The sequence below is a fragment of the Salminus brasiliensis genome, chromosome 19, assembly GCF_030463535.1.
Source record: "Salminus brasiliensis chromosome 19, fSalBra1.hap2, whole genome shotgun sequence".
NCBI lineage: Eukaryota > Metazoa > Chordata > Actinopteri > Characiformes > Bryconidae > Salminus > Salminus brasiliensis.
Window position 1 is genome coordinate 30,051,447 of NC_132896.1, and position 22,073 is coordinate 30,073,519.

General features: G+C 43.5%; 1 protein-coding gene across 1 annotated transcript; it reads right to left on the reverse strand.

The window, feature by feature from the left end:
- Nucleotides 1-320: 320 nt before the first annotated feature.
- On the reverse strand, nt 321-21,995 carry reep2 (receptor accessory protein 2). The gene is made up of 8 exons (XM_072663675.1): nt 21,770-21,995; nt 12,785-12,857; nt 11,206-11,282; nt 10,308-10,428; nt 10,091-10,204; nt 9,171-9,318; nt 6,136-6,305; nt 321-4,804 (listed from the first exon to the last, which is right to left on the reverse strand). Exons 1-8 carry the CDS (start codon nt 21,799-21,801, stop codon nt 4,730-4,732), a joined length of 810 nt encoding a protein of 269 aa, XP_072519776.1. The 5' UTR covers nt 21,802-21,995; the 3' UTR covers nt 321-4,729.
- Between the last annotated feature and the right edge of the window lie 78 nt (nt 21,996-22,073).

Genomic DNA, 22,073 nt, shown 5'->3' on the forward strand with positions numbered 1-22,073 from the left:
ATGAAGTTTTAAACCTGCCTTTCATTGACTTCAGCGCTGGAGTCATTTCTGCAACATTTCTTTAGTTGAGTTTGATTGAGTGATTGGGTGGTTTAGATTTACATATTCCCACATAATGACTTTTTTTTTTTTTAAATTCAGCCTCTAGTTTGTAATTATGTCTATAAATCTTTAATCTATAAGGTGTATTATTTACTGTGAGTGGAGGCTTACCGCAGTAAGAATTTCATGGTAAATATAACTGCCTGTTTACTGTGAAGGACGAGAAAACTCTGGAATCTTGAAGAAATACTCTTTAAAAGAGGGGACGGAGGCAGGAGTGCAGTAATTGTATTTATTTTGCAGCGTTTGTAGGTCAGTCAGTACTGAAGTCCTCTGACATCACCATTTCTTCCTCATTCTCGAGAACAGTGGAGTATTCACAATTGGCACAAACGATATAGTAGTGCTGAATATTCTCTCACAATTTAAAGTCCTATGCACAATAATACTGATCTCAAACACACAGCAGAAAAGATATGAAATGTAAACAAAATCAGTAAACAAACAAAAGTAAATCAATAGGCATGACGATACCGGAGATGCTGTGATGCTGCTTACATGTACCGCCTGAACCTCAAGTGCAATCCTGTCAAACTCAAAAACTTCAAGTCAAGCTTGTCGGCATAAACCAGACATTAAAACTAAAAACTGAAGAAAAACAAAAACTGAACGACTGTTTTTCTGGTTGTTCTTTCATGTGGAGCTTCTATAAACAACAATCGGTTGCTAAAAAAAGAAAACGCAACACTTTTTACAAAGGTTGCCTTCATAGTGGCTTTGTAACACATGCATAAGCACTGAATAATTCTGAGCAGTTAAACTGCTCGTATGCGCAAGATGACGACTTCTGAAGGGAATCAGGGGAATTAGGGGTCTTAAGTTAAAGTGACAGATATTTGTTCTTTTTATAAACACTGCGATGAAGCTTCACTCCCCAGTGCTGGGGTTCAGAGGTCTAGTTAAAGGAAAAGTTCAGCAAAACGTCAAATGAACATGATTGATCACTGACCCCAGATGCAATCAACCAACCAAAATAAGTTTAGTATCCGTCGTGTGCTTCTTTAGTTTCGAACAGGAGATGCTAGGCTAACGCTGCTAACCAACACTGGGCTCGGGCTGTCACCAATCTAATTTTCGTAAATACACGCCTAAAAAGAGTCACTCAACCTTCTCAAACTCAACCAGATTTCAACAGATCTTATCCAGAGACAAATCAAATGTGGTTTAGATCACAGTTAAAAACACAATTATTCTTCTTTATAGAGCTCGAATGCTGGCAGTCATTTTAATTTTGCCCTTTTTTCTCCCAATTCGGTTCTGCCAATTAACCCATTTGTTCATAGCTCCCCCTAGCACCAGCAATGTTCCCGACACTAGGAGGGAAAGGACTTATAAGGACTTATATGTCATCCCCTGACACATGCAAAGCCAGCCAGCCGCCACCACCTTTACCAACAGCTGCCGATGCAGCATCACGGGGCAGCCAACACACTCTGAGGAAAGTGCCGGGTCCCCAGCTCCACAACACCAGCTGGCAGACACCTGTGCCGGCCAACATAACTCCAAGAGCAATGAGGGGAGAGAGCATGGCCAATTGTGCTCACTCCGACTCCGGACACTGATGGCTAAGCGGCATGGCTCTGTATTAGAATTTGCGACACCCAGCCATAGTGGCAGTGCGTCAGACTGGCGACAACTGGAACCACTTTGACGTTTATAGCATACATAGCTTTTTGATTGATTTCTGGGGCAAAATGTGATTGGTGATGATCTAAAACCAGTGTTTGTTAGGCTAACATTTAAAAGACACACTAGTCAGATACTAAACAGGTCTTGGCCGATCGACTGCATCTGGGTATGGTCATAAACCATGTCAAGCTAGCCTTCAGATTTGCCTGACAATCTTTTGTCCTGTATGATTTACTTAAAAAGATTTCTCTTTAGAATGACAGTGTTTTAAGAAATTCAGTACTCTCGATACTTCTGCACTGTTAAAAAGAAACTTTATTTTAAATAAATTATTCTCACTCCCAGCTCCAACTACTGACTCGATTACAGTGTCTGTGGGCTGGTAACGTCTCCATATTCTAATAAACACAAGAAAAAAAAAGAAAATAGATAAATGTAAGAAAAATTAAAAACACTGTACCAACATACGCAAACAGCACTGCTTTACAAGACTTTCTCTTACAACCCGTCCTACAATAAAAAGTGGCAAATGATGAGTAGAGATTGAAAAACAAAAGGAACACTTCAAAATAAAAGTCTGCAAAGAACACCATCAAAGAGAGTAAGGCAAGCAAAGCTCATTCTGTACAGTCAGAAGTATCATAGTATATACATTTATATCATTTTCCAGTAGATTCACCGAGAGTCCTGCCCTGGGATCAGCTTATCTGTCCACCATAGTATACGTAAGAATACGAAAGACTAACTGATCCGAGCTCAGGACTAACTAAATAAGAAGTCTGGTAGATGACAATGGTGTCGCAGTTCTCAGTGTTACTTTTGTAGGGGGTTGGCGCCCCCTATCCGCTTTCAGTAGTAATTACACTTAATAATGTGGCTCGATTATTCTGATCTGTCTGATCTATGCTAAAATCTAAGCGGAAGGCTGAGGTAAAAAAGCAGATCTTAGGTCAGTACACTAGCCTTCATCCTTTAGTCTTCACTAGGTTGGTTATTAGGCTCGGCCAAGAGGCACAACTGTTTCTGCATGTACATTTAGAGGCAGTTCCTCAAGTAGCATTGATATAGTCCAACCTTTAGCGAGCTTCTTTTCTGGTTCTTTGAGCTGTGCCACAGAAGAACCAGGTTCAGTTCTATAAGTGGTTTCATGTTTGTAACAGATGCATATAGATGCTCACCAGGGTCAGTGATGGGACCAGAAGGCGTAAAACATGGTCCCCCATCTGGGTTGTACACTGCATACAGGGCCTAGGTGGGACCCATGTGAGATTAGGGCGGGCTGATTAGGGAAGCCCAACTGGGTCCCAGTAAAAACAAATGTAGAAACCCACTCAGAGCCCATGCACACTAGGAAGCCACTGGAAACTCACCTAGCCCATGTTTCACACGTGAGCCCCACGTGAGCATGCTGACTGGGCTGATTTTGGAGGACCACCCTGCCCGGCACATTTTAGTGGCCTTGATAATTAGCCGATTAGCTGAATTAGGGTGTTGGGCGCAGGGTAAATCTTAAAAATGTGCAGGGCAGGGGGTCCTCTCTGCATGTTTCAACAAATATTACATAAACATAAACATATTTTAGAGAATTGCGAAAATGATTAGCACCTCTTTTTTGGAATTCTGACCCATTGCCTGAACACAGTCACTTTTAAAACAGAGGTCAGGGTAAGCAAAGCTTTGGACTGGGCCAGCAGTGTCCACTCTCGAGCACAAACTAGATTTGATTTGGACTGATTTTTCCATACTATTCCTAGACAGCTGTGAGCAATGCTGTTCTAACCGGTCTAGCTGAGCACACAATGGACAGCATTGTGACTACAATAAGAGGAGTCTGCACGGAAACCTCACTGTAGCGCGGCACGCTGTGAACCGATATAAGCCTTTGTGTGGGACAGGAAATAAAAACATCAGAGAAAAAAAAAATAATGCAGAATGCATTGTTTCCAAGATCTGGCTCACATGTCCAAGATACTGGCTCTGTTCAAATATAGGCCCTATTGGGAAAGCAGACGCAACACGTCTACTGGCTTCTAACTTTTCATCAGCAAATAAAAAGAGTGTTAAAATGGCACATCGTAGCCACAGAACACAGGCTGAACCACGTGATATCCTACGCAGGTCTGCGTGAGCCTTTATAACTCTTAATAATGGTTATTAATAATGTTATAAATGGAGCAATATAACATTCTTTATGTGCCAAAGTGCCAAGCAACACACCAGCCGCCATGTTTACAGCCTCAAAGAGGGACGGCGAGTGAAAGTTGAGCATTTCCAGCAACCAACCGTTCCGGCAACGTCCTCGTGGACGCCAGGAGCTTTTGGAGCGTGTGACTTCTAGAGAATCTAGAAGAGTCGATGACAAACGATGTGAGGGTGATGGCAAGGACGGGGCTTTGAAACTCACCGCAGTTCTTCAGCGGTACGAGAGGCTCCTGAAGCTAAGCCACGAGCAGCGATCTTTTCCTTCTTTTGCTTTTTAGCCTCGTTTTTGCCTCTTCCCTGCTAGTCCCTCGGTAGGCGTCCTACATGCTTAAAAAAAAACTTAGATTGGAAGACACTGCGTCCTAAAACCGATTGGGAAAGGTGGACAGAGGGTACGAATACTTGGATATGAAAAATGACGAGAACAATGTCTACTGCTCTACTGCTTCAGCAAATTCTTAGTTAACAGTAAGGCCTACAAAGAGTGTAGAGGGCCATGGGTTGAGAGACCCCTTCCCCCCCCCAAACAACACACACACACACACACACACTCCAGAGGCATGATCTTAACTCTGATGAGGAGCTTGCTGAATATTTTAGGTGTTGAAAATGCATAAAATCTGCACACGAGAGAAGCTTGGACAAAGACGTTGCAGTGTGAGTGAGAGGGTGTGTATGTGTGTGTGTGCATACATCTGTATGTGTGTGCACCAATGTAGTGGTGTTTATTGTCAAATTAACAGTATGAGTGGGTGAGAGTGTGGGTGTGTGGGGCCCCAGCTGGCTCTTAGCAGACTCAAGGTGTCTCTGCAGTATTGCTGGTTGCAGTGGCGCTCTTCTTCTTTGGCTGTTTCTTCACCGTCTTGGTCGTCTGATGTCCATAAAAGGAGGATGGAGTGCATTACAGCGAAGGAGAGAGAAAGAGAGAGGAGAAGTGAGCGTGAACGGCACTTGCCATTTCAGAAGCCAACTAAGCTGAAGATATTTCCTAATAATAGCTCAGCTCGTAGTAAGTTCAAGAAAACGCCAGCCACCCTGGCCCGAATGTTTTGGTCATGTCCTAAACTGAAGGACTTCTGGAAGAGGGGTTTAGACTGATCCATATTATCTGATTGATCCACAAGTATCATCGGGTGGTGGGTCATTCTCAGCACTGCAGGGACACCGACAGGGTGGTGGCGAGTGTATGAGTGTGTGTTGCGCTGGTGGTAGGAGTAGATCAGACACAGCAGTGCTGCTGGAGTGTTTAAACACTGTGTCTGTCCACTCACTGGCCACTTCTAGTTGGTCCACTTTGTAGATGTAAAGTCAGAGATGAGAGATGGTCATCTGTTGCTGCACAGTTGGTCATCCTCATCATCCTGGTCATCCTCGTCTAGTCCTTCATCAGTGGTCACAGGGCGCTGGCCACAGGACAGAAGCTGCTGTTGGCTGGATATTCTCAACACTCCAGCAGCACGGCTGTGTCTGATCCACTCATAACAGTGCAACAAACACTACTAACACACCAGCACCATGTCAGTCAGTGTCACTGCAGTGCTGAGAATGACCCACCACCCAAATAATAATAGCTGCTCTGTGGTGGTCAGTCCTGTGGGGGACTATTGAACGGGATGAGGCTAACAAAGTATGCAGAGGAACAGATGGATACAGTCTAGAAGCAGAGTACATTCCAAACCAGGGGTGGTCCTAATATTCTGATATGACCGTGTAGTCAATATCAATATTCCTCATTAAAAGGTTGGAACGATTCTGTAATATAACAATAACCAGGCGGAGTGCAAGGAGCAGTACTGTCTGTACTGGGTTCTAAATATAGAGATGGACCCAAGTAATCTTAAACACTGGAGATTCATACAGAGCAACCCTCACACCATTACAACCTGGGAAAAGAAAAGGAGAAAGGGAGTGAGAGAGCGGGAGAGAGTGTGATACATTATGACTAAGAGCAGAGTGCTGGTTGGTAGCTCTCCCTGCAGCAACGTCTCCAAAGATGGATAACCACAAGCGCCCACGCTGGCACCAGTTTTCCATCACGGTCAGCACTCTGCTCACTAACCCACTTGGATACAAGTGCATTAGTGTGCGAGAGAACGTCCAAGCACTGAATACCTGCATATTCTCTTACACTGAATAGGTCATGGCGCCTTCGTTGTCAGCGAGCAAGTGAGTGTGAGCAACTGTACAAGTGAGTGACTATACCTCGGTCTTAGCAGCGGCTGGTTTCTTGGCTGCTCGGACGCTGGCCGTTCGCTTGGGTGCTTTATCAGCAGCGTCCTCATCCGAGTGCTCAGTCCTGCCATCTGACTGGTCGCCTTCAGAGCGGGAACTCAGTGGAGATTCGCTGTCGGCTTGGATAGGCGTGGCACGTACTGAGGAGAAAAGAAAGAGGCTCATTAGGCATCCACCATCACTTCTCCATGCTTGTTAAATGCAAAAGTTTGGATACCCTGTTTGAAGTGAAAGTTAAATGTAATTAAACCATGATGTCCAGACCTTTGCATATGGCTGTACCGTGGGAGAGTGGGTTCAAAACCAAGAGTCTTAAAATAGTGTTATTCCTACTTTTATTGGAGTAACTGTCTCTACTGTCCAGCCAGGGCTTTCTACTACAGTTTGGAGCACTGCTGTGAGGATTTGATTGCATTCAGCCACAAGAGTGTGAGTGAGGACATGATGTTGGATGATCCCCACCCCACCTCATCCCTCATGAGAGGAGACGGTACAGTGCAGTGAATGTCTTGCTCACTCCTCAATCCGCAGGGAACTATATACTATGAACATATGGAGCTCGCAAGAGACCTTTGCTTACTTCTGCTCGACTGGGATTTTCTCCACTGGGGTAGACCCGTATGACCAGTCGTTTCCATACAGCTACTCCCTTCACACAAAGCAGTCACTCTTTTTTTGCCAATCATTAACATCTGCTTAGCGACCCATTTTTTCACACATCTAACAAGACACTCACCGCACTGTACCCCCTCGGAAGAGACATAACACTAACCCGATCAGCCGCAACATTAACACCACCTGTCTAATATTGATCAGGTCCTGCTCGTGCCAGCAAAACAGATCTGAGCATTCATAGGCATGGAGTCCTGTGGTAAATGGTACCAAGACTAATGTAAGCAACAGACCCTTTTAAGTCCTGTAAGCCTTAGGTGCTCAGGACCCATGCCCATGTCACCAACCCACAAACCTGCGCCCCTTGGATCACAGTAACAGCGTCTTAATCCACTGGCTCTGAGCTTGTGGAGTCCAGCTTTTAAAAGCACAGACCTAAAAGCCTTTTGTTTTACATTTTAAATAAGCCCTACAGAGAAAATACTAAACCATGCCACACAAAGCTCTCAGCCTAGGAATGTTATGGCAGGATATAGGTTTAAAAACAGACCCACCCACCCCTCCCCCCTCACTCCTTCCTTCTCATCGCCTCTGATGAGCAGACATTCAAAGCTCGCCAGACCAACAGGGCACGATTCTAAGCCCAAGAACAAAACCCTTATTGAAACCCTTCACGTTACCATTCATAAATATATCCCTGTGGCTGTGTGCTGCGGTCTGACAGCAGGCTAACAGAACCTCCATTGATCTCTTCTACTGTAACTACGAGCTCAGAGGAATTCTAGACCTTCCAAGAGCACGTTCCCGATGAAAGGCAAAAGGTCACGCTGTTTAAACTGGGCCACAAACCTTCAGCTGGACCTCAACAATATGCCCCTCTCTCTTTTCTCTCCCACTCTCATTCTTCTGCACGCCCATAGCACATGACTAACCCTCTCCCTCCCCAGCTTTTTCACTGTCTCTCGCTCTCTCTTGCTCTCTCTCTCTTTGAATCACATGCTGGTCACATCACCATCAGCATAAAAACCAGCTCAGACAAAGGCGGCCTGCTGGGCTCTACTTAGTGAATCAGCAAGCTTTACTCTGCTACATAGCAGCCGTGAGCAGGGGGATATCTGCAGTAGATACAGGGGGGAAACGTACTCATAAGGACACAATTTATATGCATTTAATGAATACATTATGAATTCTGCAGCATTAAAATGAGGAAGCAGTTCATAATAGTTTGAAGTCCTGTAATTCTGTAGCAGTGCAAATCCAGCTCTCCAGATCTCTAATAAAAAACTCTCTGTTGTACCATGACAGCACTGACCTATAAAAGCTTCTTGAGGGGCTATTCACAGCCATGAAGTTTGGATTACTTACGTTTTTAAAAAAACATTATACTGAAATATGCAAACTCCGCTGCTGCATCTCACCATTTTAGACTTTTCCCCCTAATGGAGTCTTAGAGGCTGTTTACACCTGCTATTGACAAGCGTTTTTGGTGTCCGGCTCATGTTCGGATTTCACTTAACCGCATAAAAAGCCAGGTGTAAACATGCCGAGGACTCATTCAGCCTCTTTCCACCTGGCAATGACATGCCACCCATTTCATGTCCCTCAACAGGCGTATTTCCGCATTCCTGACTGCATCGGATTCAGAAAACACATTCTGTGTTTAAATGTGGAGGATAGGAGTCTCTGTCCATGTCTAAATGTGATTTAAGGGATCCAATCCTTATCCACAATGTTTACTAGTTGGGGTTTACACCTGGCTTTTTATGTGGTCAAGTGAAAACCCCCAGTTTTTTTTTTGGTAATCAGATCAGCTTCGGATAACACCAGGAGTAAACAGGATCATTGTGATCGGATCACTCACACCCACATTCAGAGGCCGACAGCAGTGGTAGTATAGATATAGGGGACATGGGCAGACACACAGGGCAGCATCTTGCCGGGGACGGCATGGGGTGCCTAGACAAAAATATTTTGAAAGCCAACAGGGGGATATCCTCATCACCTACACACTGCTCCGTTAGCTTAGCACAGTTTGTGGAGTCAACCAGCAAAGCCTTTTTCTTTTGTGCCAGATATGGACTACAGAATTTCAGGGTTGAGGGGAAGTATAATAATAATAATAATAATAATACAAAAAAAAAAAAAAAAAAAAAAAAAAAAAAAAAAAAAACAGCTCTCACTTGACCGGGAAATTCCCAATGGCCTGTCTGCGAAGGTGTCCCTTGGAGAATTGTGAGCTGATGAAATGGATGGGACAACATTCTCAGGTTTTAGATCGCAGAGGTGGAGTTTGCCAGAATGTCCCATAAGTTAGAACCACCACTGGTGGTCAGAGACGGATTTTGATCTCTGCGTGAGGTAGTGAAAGTGTGTGTGTGTGCATGTGTGTGTACCTGAGCGTGTGGCGGTTTTAGCACGAGGAAGTGTGGCGGCAGTGTGTGCATCGTCGGTGGCATCCAGCTGCAGCTCCTCCTCGTTCTGAATGAGCGTCAGGTCCTGCATGCTGAAACTGCGCAGCTTCTCAGACAACACACCCTGGCCCTGCACACAACACATTACACACTGTAAGACATGTCCTAGTTCTCATAAAACACAAAGTTGTGAGCAAGGGTAAGTCTGCAGTAGATGCAGGACTCAAAATGAAATTCAATGAATTAGTATTTCATATAATATGCTGAATAAATACGAATAGGCAGTTGAAATGACATCATGCAATTCTGTAGCAGTGCAAATCTAGCATTACAGTAAAGCCTCCTTTATGCTCAACACTGAATAAGAGCCTTCTGTCTGTACTATGCGTTCATTTAGTCCATAATTGTGCACAGTATCTATAAGCCTATGGATATGGATGGTACGGAGCAATACTACTGAAAATCATGGGGTTGATTTAGCCAACAGTTCAAGCAAAACACTTTTCTGGCGGAAATGGGTTTTTTTTTGTACATCATCATGACTCCCTCTGCCGTTGCCATGTTTGTTGTTGCAGAAACAATTGAGTCTGGGCTGGCCAATTTGATAAAACATATTTAAATTAGCCTTAAAAGGCAAGATTACGTTCAAGAAAGGTGTCTGTATGTATTCTTATCCGGACATCTGCTGTTCTGAAGTGTCAGAGACTGAGGAATCTGATGGCTAGCACTGCATAAGGCTCCTCCAATACCTTTTAAATGTGACTTTTTAAGCACAAGACTGGCACATCTCCAAAAGAGTAGCATCTAGCAATCAGTCATGACCTCTAGTCATGCTATACACACACCCATCATCCAAACACAACACACTGTTAAGACCTTCAGAATCTCCTGTCCCATACAACCTTAGTGGCCGCAGTGACGGCTGCTGTTGCTGCAATATTCAGCCCCCGCTTTCCAAACCGCATCATCGTCTCATAGCTGCGGTCCTTCGCCTGAGTGATGTACTCATCAATCTCCTGCAGCGCACACAAGAACACAAGACACATGTACACCCATGAACAACATGGCCATAACTGGCTAATATAGCAGGCCAGATAGCGGTGGTGTGCGAGATGGTACCTTTTCCTTGTTGGACAGCGTGGGGTGCACAAACTTTCGGTAGAGGACACTGGAGCCCTTTGTGTACGGTGACAGCAGCCAGATCACAAAGGCAATCTTCAGCTCGAAATAAAAAGGAAACCTGTGGAAACAGCAGCAATGCTTTTTTTTAAAAAGCGGTGGGCAACGGTGGGCTGGAGTCCAGCACAGTTTACGGATTCCCCTGCTCCTAACAAACCTACTAAACCTGACAATTCACAGGGGAGTCAAATCAGGTGTGCCTGAGCAGGAAAAGCACAAAACTGGCTCTCCAGGACCAGAATTGCCCACCCCTGCTCCAAAAACAAGTAGAAAGCCTTCTTCCCTGGACAGTAGAGACAGTTACTCCAACAAAAGCAGGACCAACTCTTTTGAACACCCTTGATTTCGAAAGAAACAATAAATAAGCAGGTGTCCCAATACTTTGTAGCCAACATGGCCAATTTACATACCCACTTTTTAGCTAGATTGTTGGCACATGGTTAGACTGCATTTCTAGGTGGTTGTTATGGTGTTGCTACGTGGTCAATAAGGGTTGTGCTAGGTGGTTGTTGTGATGTCGCCATGTGGTCAATTTGATTTTTGTCAGTAAGGTTTTTGCTAGGTGGTTGCTATGGCGTTGCTACTGGTAGTTAGGGAAGGTGGTTGCTGTGATGTTGCGAGTGCTTGCTGTCGTTTAGAAGGTGCTGCTATAGTGTGCTATGGTGTATTAGGTGGTTGCTCAGGTGTTGCCAAGTGATTGGTTGGGTGTATCTGTATCACGGTGACAGAAGAAGGATGCAAAAACCTTTCTACTATATTCATTACTACGGGACTGAGGAAAATAATTAAAAACTAAAAAAAAAACTCATTCATGATGTGTGTGACTGGTTCGACATACCAGGAGAGAAGCATATCTGTAATCGTCTCCGCTGTTGTAAATAACGCAAACACTATCCAGTACATCATCCATTTGACCTGAAGGAGACACACAAACAGCATTAGTCAAGGCATGGTAAAGCCATTACCAACACGTGCACACATGTTTAGACACATGCTCGTATCGTAGATTATGAAACATCATGAAAGCCATGTTTTAATTGGTTTATATGAGTGAAAGATACAGTCTACTGTGTATTATGTGAATTCTGGCGAGTTGGTGTTCTGTGTTACTATATTGTGAATACAGTAGAAAACCTGAAAACCACAAAGACATTCAATTACTAACAAACAAAAAGCAAAACCACCATTTAAATATCAGATCTTAATTGAGACTGTCCTCTAGATCATCACAGTCCTGGAGGAAATGTACATAAGGTTGCATTATCCTTTACAATAGTATGAGAAACATACACTGATATTCGGGGAGGTCCCAGAACCAGGGGTCAGGGGCCAGGCACATTTTAATGCAATGGTTATTGGCTATTTAAATTGATGAATATAATACATGGAGGAGGAGATCTACCAAACTGAACCATAACCAACTCTAAACACAACTTAAAATATCACTTAAAACAGTAGGCATAAAAAAAAGACACCAGTCGGTCATGTCATACACATACTGAAAATACATTTACTTTTTTGAAAATGTATTTAATAATTTTAATTAGTATTTGTACTATAGAATTAATCAGAGAAGAGCAGTACATCTGTCCCAAATTGTATTTTCCTTCCAATTCTAAAGCAACCTTGGGTATGTGCAAGGCAGTATATAAGTCTACCTTATTATTATTAATAATAATAACAACAGCAACAGTCTCCAGAGCACAGATAAAGCAGAGAGATAGAAGCTAAAAATGGCTCCCCTGCCCAGGACCCCGTCTGAGTCAGCCAACAGAGGGCCGTCTGACCGAGGTGTTTCCATGGCAACCTGTGAGAGGAGACTCCAGGAAACGAGAGCTAAACACTGACGTGTTTTTCCGTATCAAAACACGTGTCTTTAAAATGAGCCGACATCATTTATTGAAATATTTAAAACAGGGTTCGATTTTGATGTCTCAGCATTTTTTTTCAGTAATCTAGATCTAAACTGAATTTGTGCATTAATTCATCTGCATTTCTTTAACAATTAAACTGCAGGTTAGTGTCTGGTCTAACATACGATGCTATGTTATTTGCAGTTCATTTGGAGATAACATGTTCCAAACTTGCCATCAATCAGGACACAAATTATCCACTGAAAATGATTTCCTGTCTGGCTTTATAATGAATGAGTTATTTATCATATGCGCCACCAAAGTGCCACTGGTGTAGTGGCTCAGGACAGCAGCACGCTGAAATACTTACATACTAACAGATGTACACATGTTTAGACATATGCTGGCATATTTCTGGCATCGGAGAACAAATGCATGCCTGATTTAGTGCAGACCAACAGAATAGACCACAGTTGCCCACGTTATAAAAGCCATGTTTTAATTGGCTGTTTATATGGGAGATACAGTCTACTGTGTAGAATGTGAATTCTGGGGAGTACTCACATACTCCTTGACGTTTTTCGTCTTCACTGCCTTATAGGAAGAGTAGGCTGGGTAGAGGGTCCCAAAGGCCAGGCTGTTGGGGAGAAGGGCACATTAGTCTTTAATCCACAAGAGACACAGGCTGTTCCAGTAAACCCAGTCCAGCTCATCTTACAATGACAGAAGCGATTCGGACCTCTCAAATTACAGATCCGAGCTTTTTGCTCGGGCAGCCAAAACTGAGAGAACCTGAAAGATCAACTGTAGAAAATAAATGTAAAAAAAGGGACTTGGATCACACAAATGTCATTTCCTGACCACCGTCACATCCATGTTTTATTGAATGGTTTTAAGCGATCAATTGGCTCCTTGGAAACTGGAAATTACACCAAATCACCCAGAATACAAAGCTTAAAGCTGTTACAGTGCATGGGAAATGGGTACATTAAAGAAAGGCAAGGCAACCTTACTTGCAATATGCGAGCGATATGATAAAAATATTCTCACAATACTTCCGTACATTTTCATGAAACAATATTTACATGTAGGGACGTTCCGATCTGATCCAGTGGACCGGGGCCGATGCAGGCATATTTGATTGGATTGGGTAACTGCAATTTTAATCCCAATCCAATTTAGAGCCTTTGTTTAACCCATCTAGGTGTCCTCAAGGTGCCATTAACGGACATCACCCCTCAGCCGGCCGCAGCAGAAGGTAAATTGAGTTGAGGTTCTGTGTGGAGCTATTTTACAGTGGAACATGAAAACAGACCATAATATCTGACCCTTTATAAAACTCTCACTGAAACGCTCTGTTTTACCAGCGGGAGAACCGGAGAACCGCTCGCTCGCCTTTCTCTGGCAAGTGCACTGAAGAGCCCATTCAGAACCAAGTGGAGGCTAATGTTAATGCTAATGCTAACACACACACACACACACACACACACACACACACACACACACACACACACACACAATACAAACCCAAATCACAGCATCACATTCACCCACTACAGACCAGCTATTACAGACCAGAAGACCAACAACAGCATATATCAGTCCAGAGTGTGTACCACTACACACACAGAAAGGTGATTAGACTGCAGTGTGTAAAGGAGCTGGGAGCTGATTGGTCAGGGAGGTGAATCAGACACAGATAATAAGACATTAAACACACTTTAAATAATAATTTTAGGAAAAGTCTCGACTAAACTAAATCAATCAGTCTAGAATGTCTGATTTTAGAAACTGATACTGAAAAGAGATTTTACTGAAACTCATCTGATCTAAACTGTGTACCTGCATTAATTACATAAACTCAAAGATCGGATCAGTATCAGCTGATAGCATTAAGAGACGGAGATCGGACCGGTATCGGCCGATACTCAGCATTAAGTGACGGAGGTCGGACTGGTATCGGCCGATACCCAGCATTAAGAGACTGAGATCGGATCTCTTTAAGTCTACATCTCAGTACACAAACAAAATGCCGTCGTAGTGCCAGATTTTAATTGCAGTCACAAATCTTATAGCAAACATTTTCAATCACAACTTGCTGAACTTCGTCCAGACATCCACTGGGATCTGATTGGATCCAGGTGTTTCGAGACAAACATGAGGTCAGAGCCAGATGCTATTCTGCATTCAACCATGGAGGCATACCCTTCTTCAGTGAGCCTCCTGATACAGCACCCCATCATCCCCACAAAGGCAAAATACTGATGGAGAAGATTCCGGCCCCTTGTACACGGCCATGTAGCCAAATGTAAGAAGCCATTCAGTAGGGGTAAAGGTCACAGAGGAACAAGAACCGTGTTTTAAAGGCCACGATCCAATGGATTATCCAAGATTGTGCTCCATATGACAGTGGTTACTGTAGATCAGTTATTGAAGCACTGGCTCAACTGAAACTATACGATTAAATCACTGAGACTAAATGTTATGCCGGCCAGGCCGTCATCAGAACACAGGAACACTCCACAGCAGAAGAAAACCTCAGCCGATGAAACGTGAACGGATTCCGGCCCTTTCACTCTGTGAAACCGTGGGAGATGATCGACCCTGCCGTTTCACAGCAAACTGAACTGGAATATAGAGCGCGAGAGCAGACACAAAGAGGCAGATGCACAGCCTCCGAGCCACACATCCAGACACGTGCTCTCACACATATGAGTGCATGCACCCCCCTGCGCATGCGCGCACACACACCGGGGGTGTTATTTTGTGCTGATGTGACAGCATCCCAAACCCTCTGCACCGGGAGCTCTAACAGAGGCCGCTGAAATACAGCCCAGGCTCTGCCTACTGCCTGCCTGTGTTCCTGTACCACAGTCTCTGTGAGGACCAGGCGAGGACCTGCCTCACAGGCAGGTTAGACTTAGGTTTAGGTGTTACTGAGCTTAGGGTAAGGTTTAGGCTACTGAGGTTAGGTTTAGGATTAGTATAGTTAGGGCTAAGGTTCAGTTTAGATGTATGTTAATGAGGTTAGGGCAAGATTTAGGCTAATGAGGTTAGATTTAGGATTAGTATAGTTAGGGTTAAGGTTCGGTTTAGGCTACTGAGATTAGGTTTTGGATTAGTATAGTTAGGGTTAAGGTTCGGTTTAGGCTACTGAGATTAGGTTTTGGATTAGTATAGTTAGGGTTAAGGTTCGGTTTAGGCTACTGAGATTAGGTTTTGGATTAGTATAGTTAGGGTTAAGGTTCGGTTTAGGCTACGGAGATTAGGTTTTGGATTAGTATAGTTAGGGTTAAGGTTCGGTTTAGGCTACTGAGATTAGGTTTTGGATTAGTATAGTTAGGGTTAAGGTTCGGTTTAGGCTACTGAGATTAGGTTTTGGATTAGTATAGTTAGGGTTAAGGTTTGGTTTAGGCTACTGAGATTAGGTTTAGGATTAGTATAGTTAGGGTTAAGGTTCGGTTTAGGCTACTGAGATTAGGTTTAGGATTAGTATAGTTAGGGTTAAGGTTCGGTTTAGGCTACTGAGATTAGGTTTAGGATTAGTATAGTTAGGGTTAAGGTTCGGTTTAGGCTACTAAGATTAGGTTTAGTATAGTTAGGGTTAAGGTTTGATTTAGGCTACTGAGATTAGGTTTAGGATTAGTATAGTTAGGGTTAAGGTTCGGTTTAGGCTACTAAGATTAGGTTTAGTATAGTTAGGGTAAAGGTTTGATTTAGGCTACTGAGATTAGGTTTAGGATTAGTATAGTTAGGGTTAAGGTTTGATTTAGGCTACTGAGATTAGGTTTAGGATTAGTATAGTTAGGGCTAAGGTTTGATTTAGGCTACTGAGATTAGGTTTAGGATTAGTATAGTTAGGGTTAAGGCTCGGTTTAGGCTACTGAGATTAGGTTTTGGATTAGTATAGTTAGGGTTAAGGTTCGGTTTAGGCTACTAAGATTAGGTTTAGTATAGTTCGGGTTAAGGTTTGACTTAGGCTACTGAGATTAGGTTTAGGATTAGTATAGTTAGGGTTAAGGCTCGGTTTAGGCTACTGAGATTAGATTTTGGATTAGTATAGTTAGGGTTAAGGTTCGGTTTAGGCTACTAAGATTAGGTTTAGTATAGTTCGGGTTAAGGTTCGGTTTAGGTTACTGAGATTAGGTTGTGGATTAGTATAGTTAGGGTTAAGGTTCGGTTTAGGCTACTAAGATTAGGTTTAGTATAGTTCGGGTTAAGGTTTGATTTAGGCTACTGAGATTAGGTTTAGGATTAGTATAGTTAGGGCTAAGGTTTGGTTTAGGCTACTGAGATTAGGTTTAGGATTAGTATAGTTAGGGCTAAGGTTTGGTTTAGGCTACTGAGATTAGGATTAGTATAGTTAGGGTTAAGGCTCGGTTTAGGCTACTGAGATTAGGTTTAGGATTAGTATAGTTAGGGTTAAGGTTCGGTTTAGGCTACTGAGATTAGGTTTAGGATTAGTATAGTTAGGGTTCGGTTTAGGTTACTGAGATTAGGTTGTGGATTAGTATAGTTAGGGTTCGGTTTAGGTTACTGTGATTAGGTTTTGGATTAGTATAGTTAGGGTTCGGTTTAGGTTACTGTGATTAGGTTTTGGATTAGTATAGTTAGGGTTAGGGTTCGGTTTAGGCTACTGAGATTAGGTTTTGGATTAGTATAGTTAGGGTTCGGTTTAGGCTACTGAGATTAGGTTTTGGATTAGTATAGTTAGGGTTAGGTTGCTGAGATTAGGTTGTGGATTAGTATAGTTAGGGTTCGATTTAGGCTACTGAGATTAGGTTTAGGATTAGTATAGTTAGGGCTAAGGTTTGGTTTAGGCTACTGAGATTAGGTTTAGGATTAGTATAGTTAGGGTCAAGGTTCGGTTTAGGTTACTGAGATTAGGTTTAGGATTAGTATAGTTAGGGCTAAGGTTTGGTTTAGGCTACGGAGATTAGGTTTTGGATTAGTATAGTTAGGTTTAGGTTTAGGCTACTGAGATTAGGTTTAGGATTAGTATAGTTAGGGCTAAGGTTTGGTTTAGGCTACGGAGATTAGGTTTAGGATTAGTATAGTTAGGGTCAAGGTTCGGTTTAGGTTACTGTGATTAGGTTTTGGATTAGTATAGTTAGGGTTCGGTTTAGGTTACTGAGATTAGGTTTTGGATTAGTATAGTTAGGGTCAAGGTTCGGTTTAGGTTACAGAGGTTAGTATTAGGTTTAGGGTTAGTATAGTTGGGGCTAAGGTTCCTTTTTCCAGTGGGCTACTGAGGTTAGGTTTAGGTGTAGGCTACTAAAGTAAGAATTAGGCATAGTTTAGTTAGGGCTCTAGTTAATGTTCAGTTTAGGCTACTGAGGTTAGAGTTAGGCTAACGTGCAGATTCCAGATGGTAGGGTTAGGTTTAGGCTACTGAGGTCTAGTTCAGGGTTAGTATACTTAGGACTTAGGTTCAACTTATGTGTAGGTTACAGAGGTGAGGTTTAGGTGTAGGCTACTGGGATTAGGGCTAGTTTAGTTAGGGCTATGGTTAAGGTTCGGTTAGGTATAGGCTACTGGAGTGAGGTTTAGGGCTAGTTTAGTTAAGACTATGGTTATGGCTAAGACTATGGTTCGGTTTAGGTATAGGCTACTGAGGTGAGGTTTAGATGTAGGTTATAGAGGTCAGGATTACGGCTAGTTTAGTTAGGGCTATGGTTAAGGTTCGGTTTAGGTCTAGGTTAGTAAGATTAAGGTTAGGTTTAGGCTGTTGAGGTTAGGGTTTGTACAGTCAGTAGGTAACAGAGGTCAGGGTTAGGTTTAGCGTTAGTACGTTTAAGGTTAGAATATTGACATTTATGAAATTTATTGAAGATGTATGCTTAGGTTCAGGTGGAGGTAACCAGTTTAGAAGGATTGGTGTAGGTAAGGTGGAGTAAGGTCAAGGTAAGTTGTAGGTGTAGCAAAACCCATAAAAACCAATGGCAGTCCGCGCTACGTATAGCCAAACGAGCGTCAGTGTGCATCAGGCAGCTGTGTGTGCTATTTAGCGCACCGTAGCCATGTGTTCAATCTTGGTATATGCTGTGCATGTGTGTGTAGGTTGGCATCTGTGTGTGCTAACAGTATCTGTGTATGCCATCTGTGTGTGTACATACTAAAAAAGGCTCTTCAATGATTCTACTGTAACATTCAGAAGCTTATGTGGTTCTCTACCTGGTGAAAGGGCTCTTTGCATGGGTGGAGAACCAGTTGCAGATGTTCTATTAAAAAAATAAAAAATAAAAAAACAGCACCAAGAGGGTTCTCATTCATCTCATGTCATTTCAGGATAGATCTGCTACAGTGTCTGATCAGACCCATCCTCCTGTCCCTCTAATAACTGATCCAGCATGTTCTGCAGATATCAGCTGGATCCTCTATCTGCAAGGCCATGGGTAATGATATCCATAATAGCACATGCATGTGCATGTGGTCTGAGTGGGTGTGTGTAGGCTGCTGTGTGTGTGTGTGTATATATATATATATATATATATATATATATATATATATATATATGTGTGTGTGGTTGTTAGTGTACAAGAGCTGTATATTCTGACTTATAGCACACGTGAGTGCGCATGTGGCCTCTGTATGTGTGTGCGGTGCCCAGTGAGGCAAGCAACAGCGGGGCGGTGCAGTGTGCCTGGTGCGTGGCAGAACACATGCGCCCCGTCCCACTTAGACTCGTCCCCCTCCCACAGTGCCTTTCGGCTATTCTCCTTCAGGACCATCCTGACACATCGAGATGTAGACAGTATACATAGCTACGTCTATCAGATAACTACGGACCCTTCTCGGCTCTTCTCAGGGACCATGCTGTTGCACCAAGAAGCAGACTGTAGACATAGATCCACCCAATAAAAAGGGACGATGCTACTACAAGGAGAATGCAGTAGACGTAGATCCATCAGAAAAAATTAGCACCACTCTTTGTTGTTCTCCAGGACCACACTGTGCACCGAGATGTAGACTGTAGATGTGGATCCATCAGATAATCAATGACTGTTCTCAGCTCTCTGTTCTCTGGGACCATGTCAATGCACCAAAACGTAGACTGTAGACGTAGATCCTTCCTAAAAATGAGCACGGTTCTTTGTTGATCTACAGGATCGTGCTGTAGCACTGTGATGTAGACTGTAGACGTAGACCCATCAGATAACTAAGGACCATTCTCGGTTCATTTCTGGGACCATAATGTTGCACCGAGATGTAGACGTAGACCCATCAGATAACTAAGGATCATTCTCAGCTCTTCTCCGGGACCACGATGTTGCACCGAGATGTAGACGTAGACCCATCAGATAACTAAGGACCATTCTCAGCTCTTCTCTGCGACCACAATGTTGCTCCGAGATGTAGACTGTAGACGTGGATCAATCAGATAACTAAGGACCATTCTCGGTTCATTTCTGGGACCACGATGTTGCACCAAGATGTAGACGTAGACCCATCAGATAACTAAGAACCATTCTCAGCTCTTCTCCGGGACCACAATGCTGCTCCGAGATGTAGACTGTAGACATAGACCCTTCTTAAAAATGAGCACGGTTCTTTGTTGATCTACAGGATCGTGCTGTAGCACCGTGATGTAGACTGTAGACGTAGATCAATCAGATAACTAAGGACCATTCTCGGTTCATTTCTGGGACCACGATGTTGCACCAAGATGTAGATGTAGACCCATCAGATAACTAAGGACCATTCTCAGCTCTTCTCTGCGACCACAATGTTGCTCCGAGATGTAGACTGTAGACGTAGATCCTTCCTAAAAATTAGCACAGCTCTATGTTGTTCTACAAGATCGTGCTGTAGCACCGTGATGTAGACTGTAGACGTAGATCAATCAGATAACTAAGGACCATTCTCAGCTCTTCTCCGGGACCACGATGTTGCACCGAGATGTAGATGTAGACCCATCAGATAACTAAGGACCATTCTCAGCTCTTCTCTGCGACCACAATGTTGCTCCGAGATGTAGACTGTAGACGTAGATCCTTCCTAAAAATGAGCACGGTTCTTTGTTGATCTACAGGATCGTGCTGTAGCACCGTGATGTAGACTGTAGACGTAGATCCATCAGATAACTAAGGACCATTCTCAGCTCTTCTCCGGGACCACGATGTTGCACCGAGATGTAGATGTAGATCCATCAGATAACTAAGGACCATTCTCAGCTCTTCTCTGCGACCACAATGTTGCTCCGAGATGTAGACTGTAGACGTGGATCAATCAGATAACTAAGGACCATTCTCGGTTCATTTCTGGGACCACGATGTTGCACCAAGATGTAGACGTAGACATAGACCCTTCCTAAAAATGAGCACGGTTCTTTGTTTATCTACAGGATCGTGCTGTAGCACCGTGATGTAGTCTGTAGACGTAGATCCATCAGATAACTAAGGACCATTCTCAGCTCTTCTCCGGGACCACGATGTTGCACCGAGATGTAGACGTAGACCCATCAGATAACTAAGGACCATTCTCAGCTCTTCTCTGCGACCACAATGTTGCTCCGAGATGTAGACTGTAGACGTAGACCCTTCCTAAAAATTAGCACAGCTCTTTGTTGATCTACAGGATCGTGCTGTAGCACCGTGATGTAGACTGTAGACGAGGATCAATCAGATAACTAAGGATCATTCTCAGCTCTTCTCCAGGACCACGATGTTGCACCGGATCGTGCTGTTGCACCGTGATGTAGACTGTAGACGTAGATCCATCAGATAACAAATGACCACTCAAGCACAGAAGGTCACTGGCAGTCCAAAGCCTTACCTCAGACCATATGGCCATATTAGTGCAAGCAGCTCGGCCTCCTTCAGCGTCCCTCAACATTGCATCAGAAGGAGACGGACCAAGGCCTTTAGGTCTGTATAAACTAATGACGCCCTAACCAAAGCATCCTTTCTGGGACATGGCCCAGATCATCCTGGAGCATCAACCCAGGACGAAAATTGTGTGCTTGAGGTATGTCATGCCTCAAAATCAAATTAACAACATCTGCAAAACATGCAAATCAGCTCGTCTAGATCAGGTGGGCTCTGTACATCACGTCCAGGCCATAGATGTGAAAACAGGCTCTGAGGACCAGGCAATGTCCTCAGGTTAACATCTGGGACAGCTCTACGGCTCATTTTGCTGCAAAATAGACTCAAAGGCGGTCTTAATGAAAGCTAATTTGTAGCTTGATTAGATAATAAGGGGGTGTGCAGCGTTTCTAGAGGGAAGAAAGCTGAAGTAAAGGCTAAAATTGTCAGTTTAACGACGACTAGTGCTGCATATGGCAGCGCCTCCTTGTGCATGAAGTCATTGGTGTTACCAGCATTCCGGCTGCCAAACGCTCGTTGTTTTGAGAGGCTGGACACATCTTTTAAACGTTATCTGGTGATAAATTGTTTTTATTATTCAGTATGGTATTTATAAGCTTCCCCATGTGAAAGCCTTTCGGTGAGCATCGTGTGGGGAATCCGCAGAGCTTGACAACAAACAGGCAGCGCCAGTCTATATAGATAACGCTATATATATAATATATATATAATATATACTCACACCACCATCCGCGAAATGATCCACGACACCATCTTCACTGCTGAGGGACTGATTTAGCTTCTCATTAGAAGTTATTAATGCCAAGCCCCCATTCCGGCCAGCGACGGCTCCTTTTCCACGAGGTATCTAGCTGCTAGCTGTCTGGTCTGGCTGCCCTAATGAAGCCAGGGTCTCTTCCATTAGCCTGCAGCTCGCTGTCTGAAATCTGCTGCATGTTGATGCTCAGGCAAACCCAACCTGATTCTCTTAAAGGGACAGCAGCAGGTTCCTACAGAGGTTTGTCCTTCATTTGGTGCCGAATCCG

Excerpts from the sequence above, each read along its gene's own strand:
- reep2 (XM_072663675.1), bottom strand. The coding sequence starts at position 21,801 with ATGGTGTCGTGGATCATTTCGCGGATGGTGGT. Across the intron at positions 10,429-11,205 it reads ACAGATATGCTTCTCTCCTG|GTTTCCTTTTTATTTCGAGC; the intron begins GTATGTCGAACC and ends CTGTTTCCACAG. Across the intron at positions 6,306-9,170 it reads TAAAACCGCCACACGCTCAG|TACGTGCCACGCCTATCCAA; the intron begins GTACACACACAT and ends TTTTCTCCTCAG.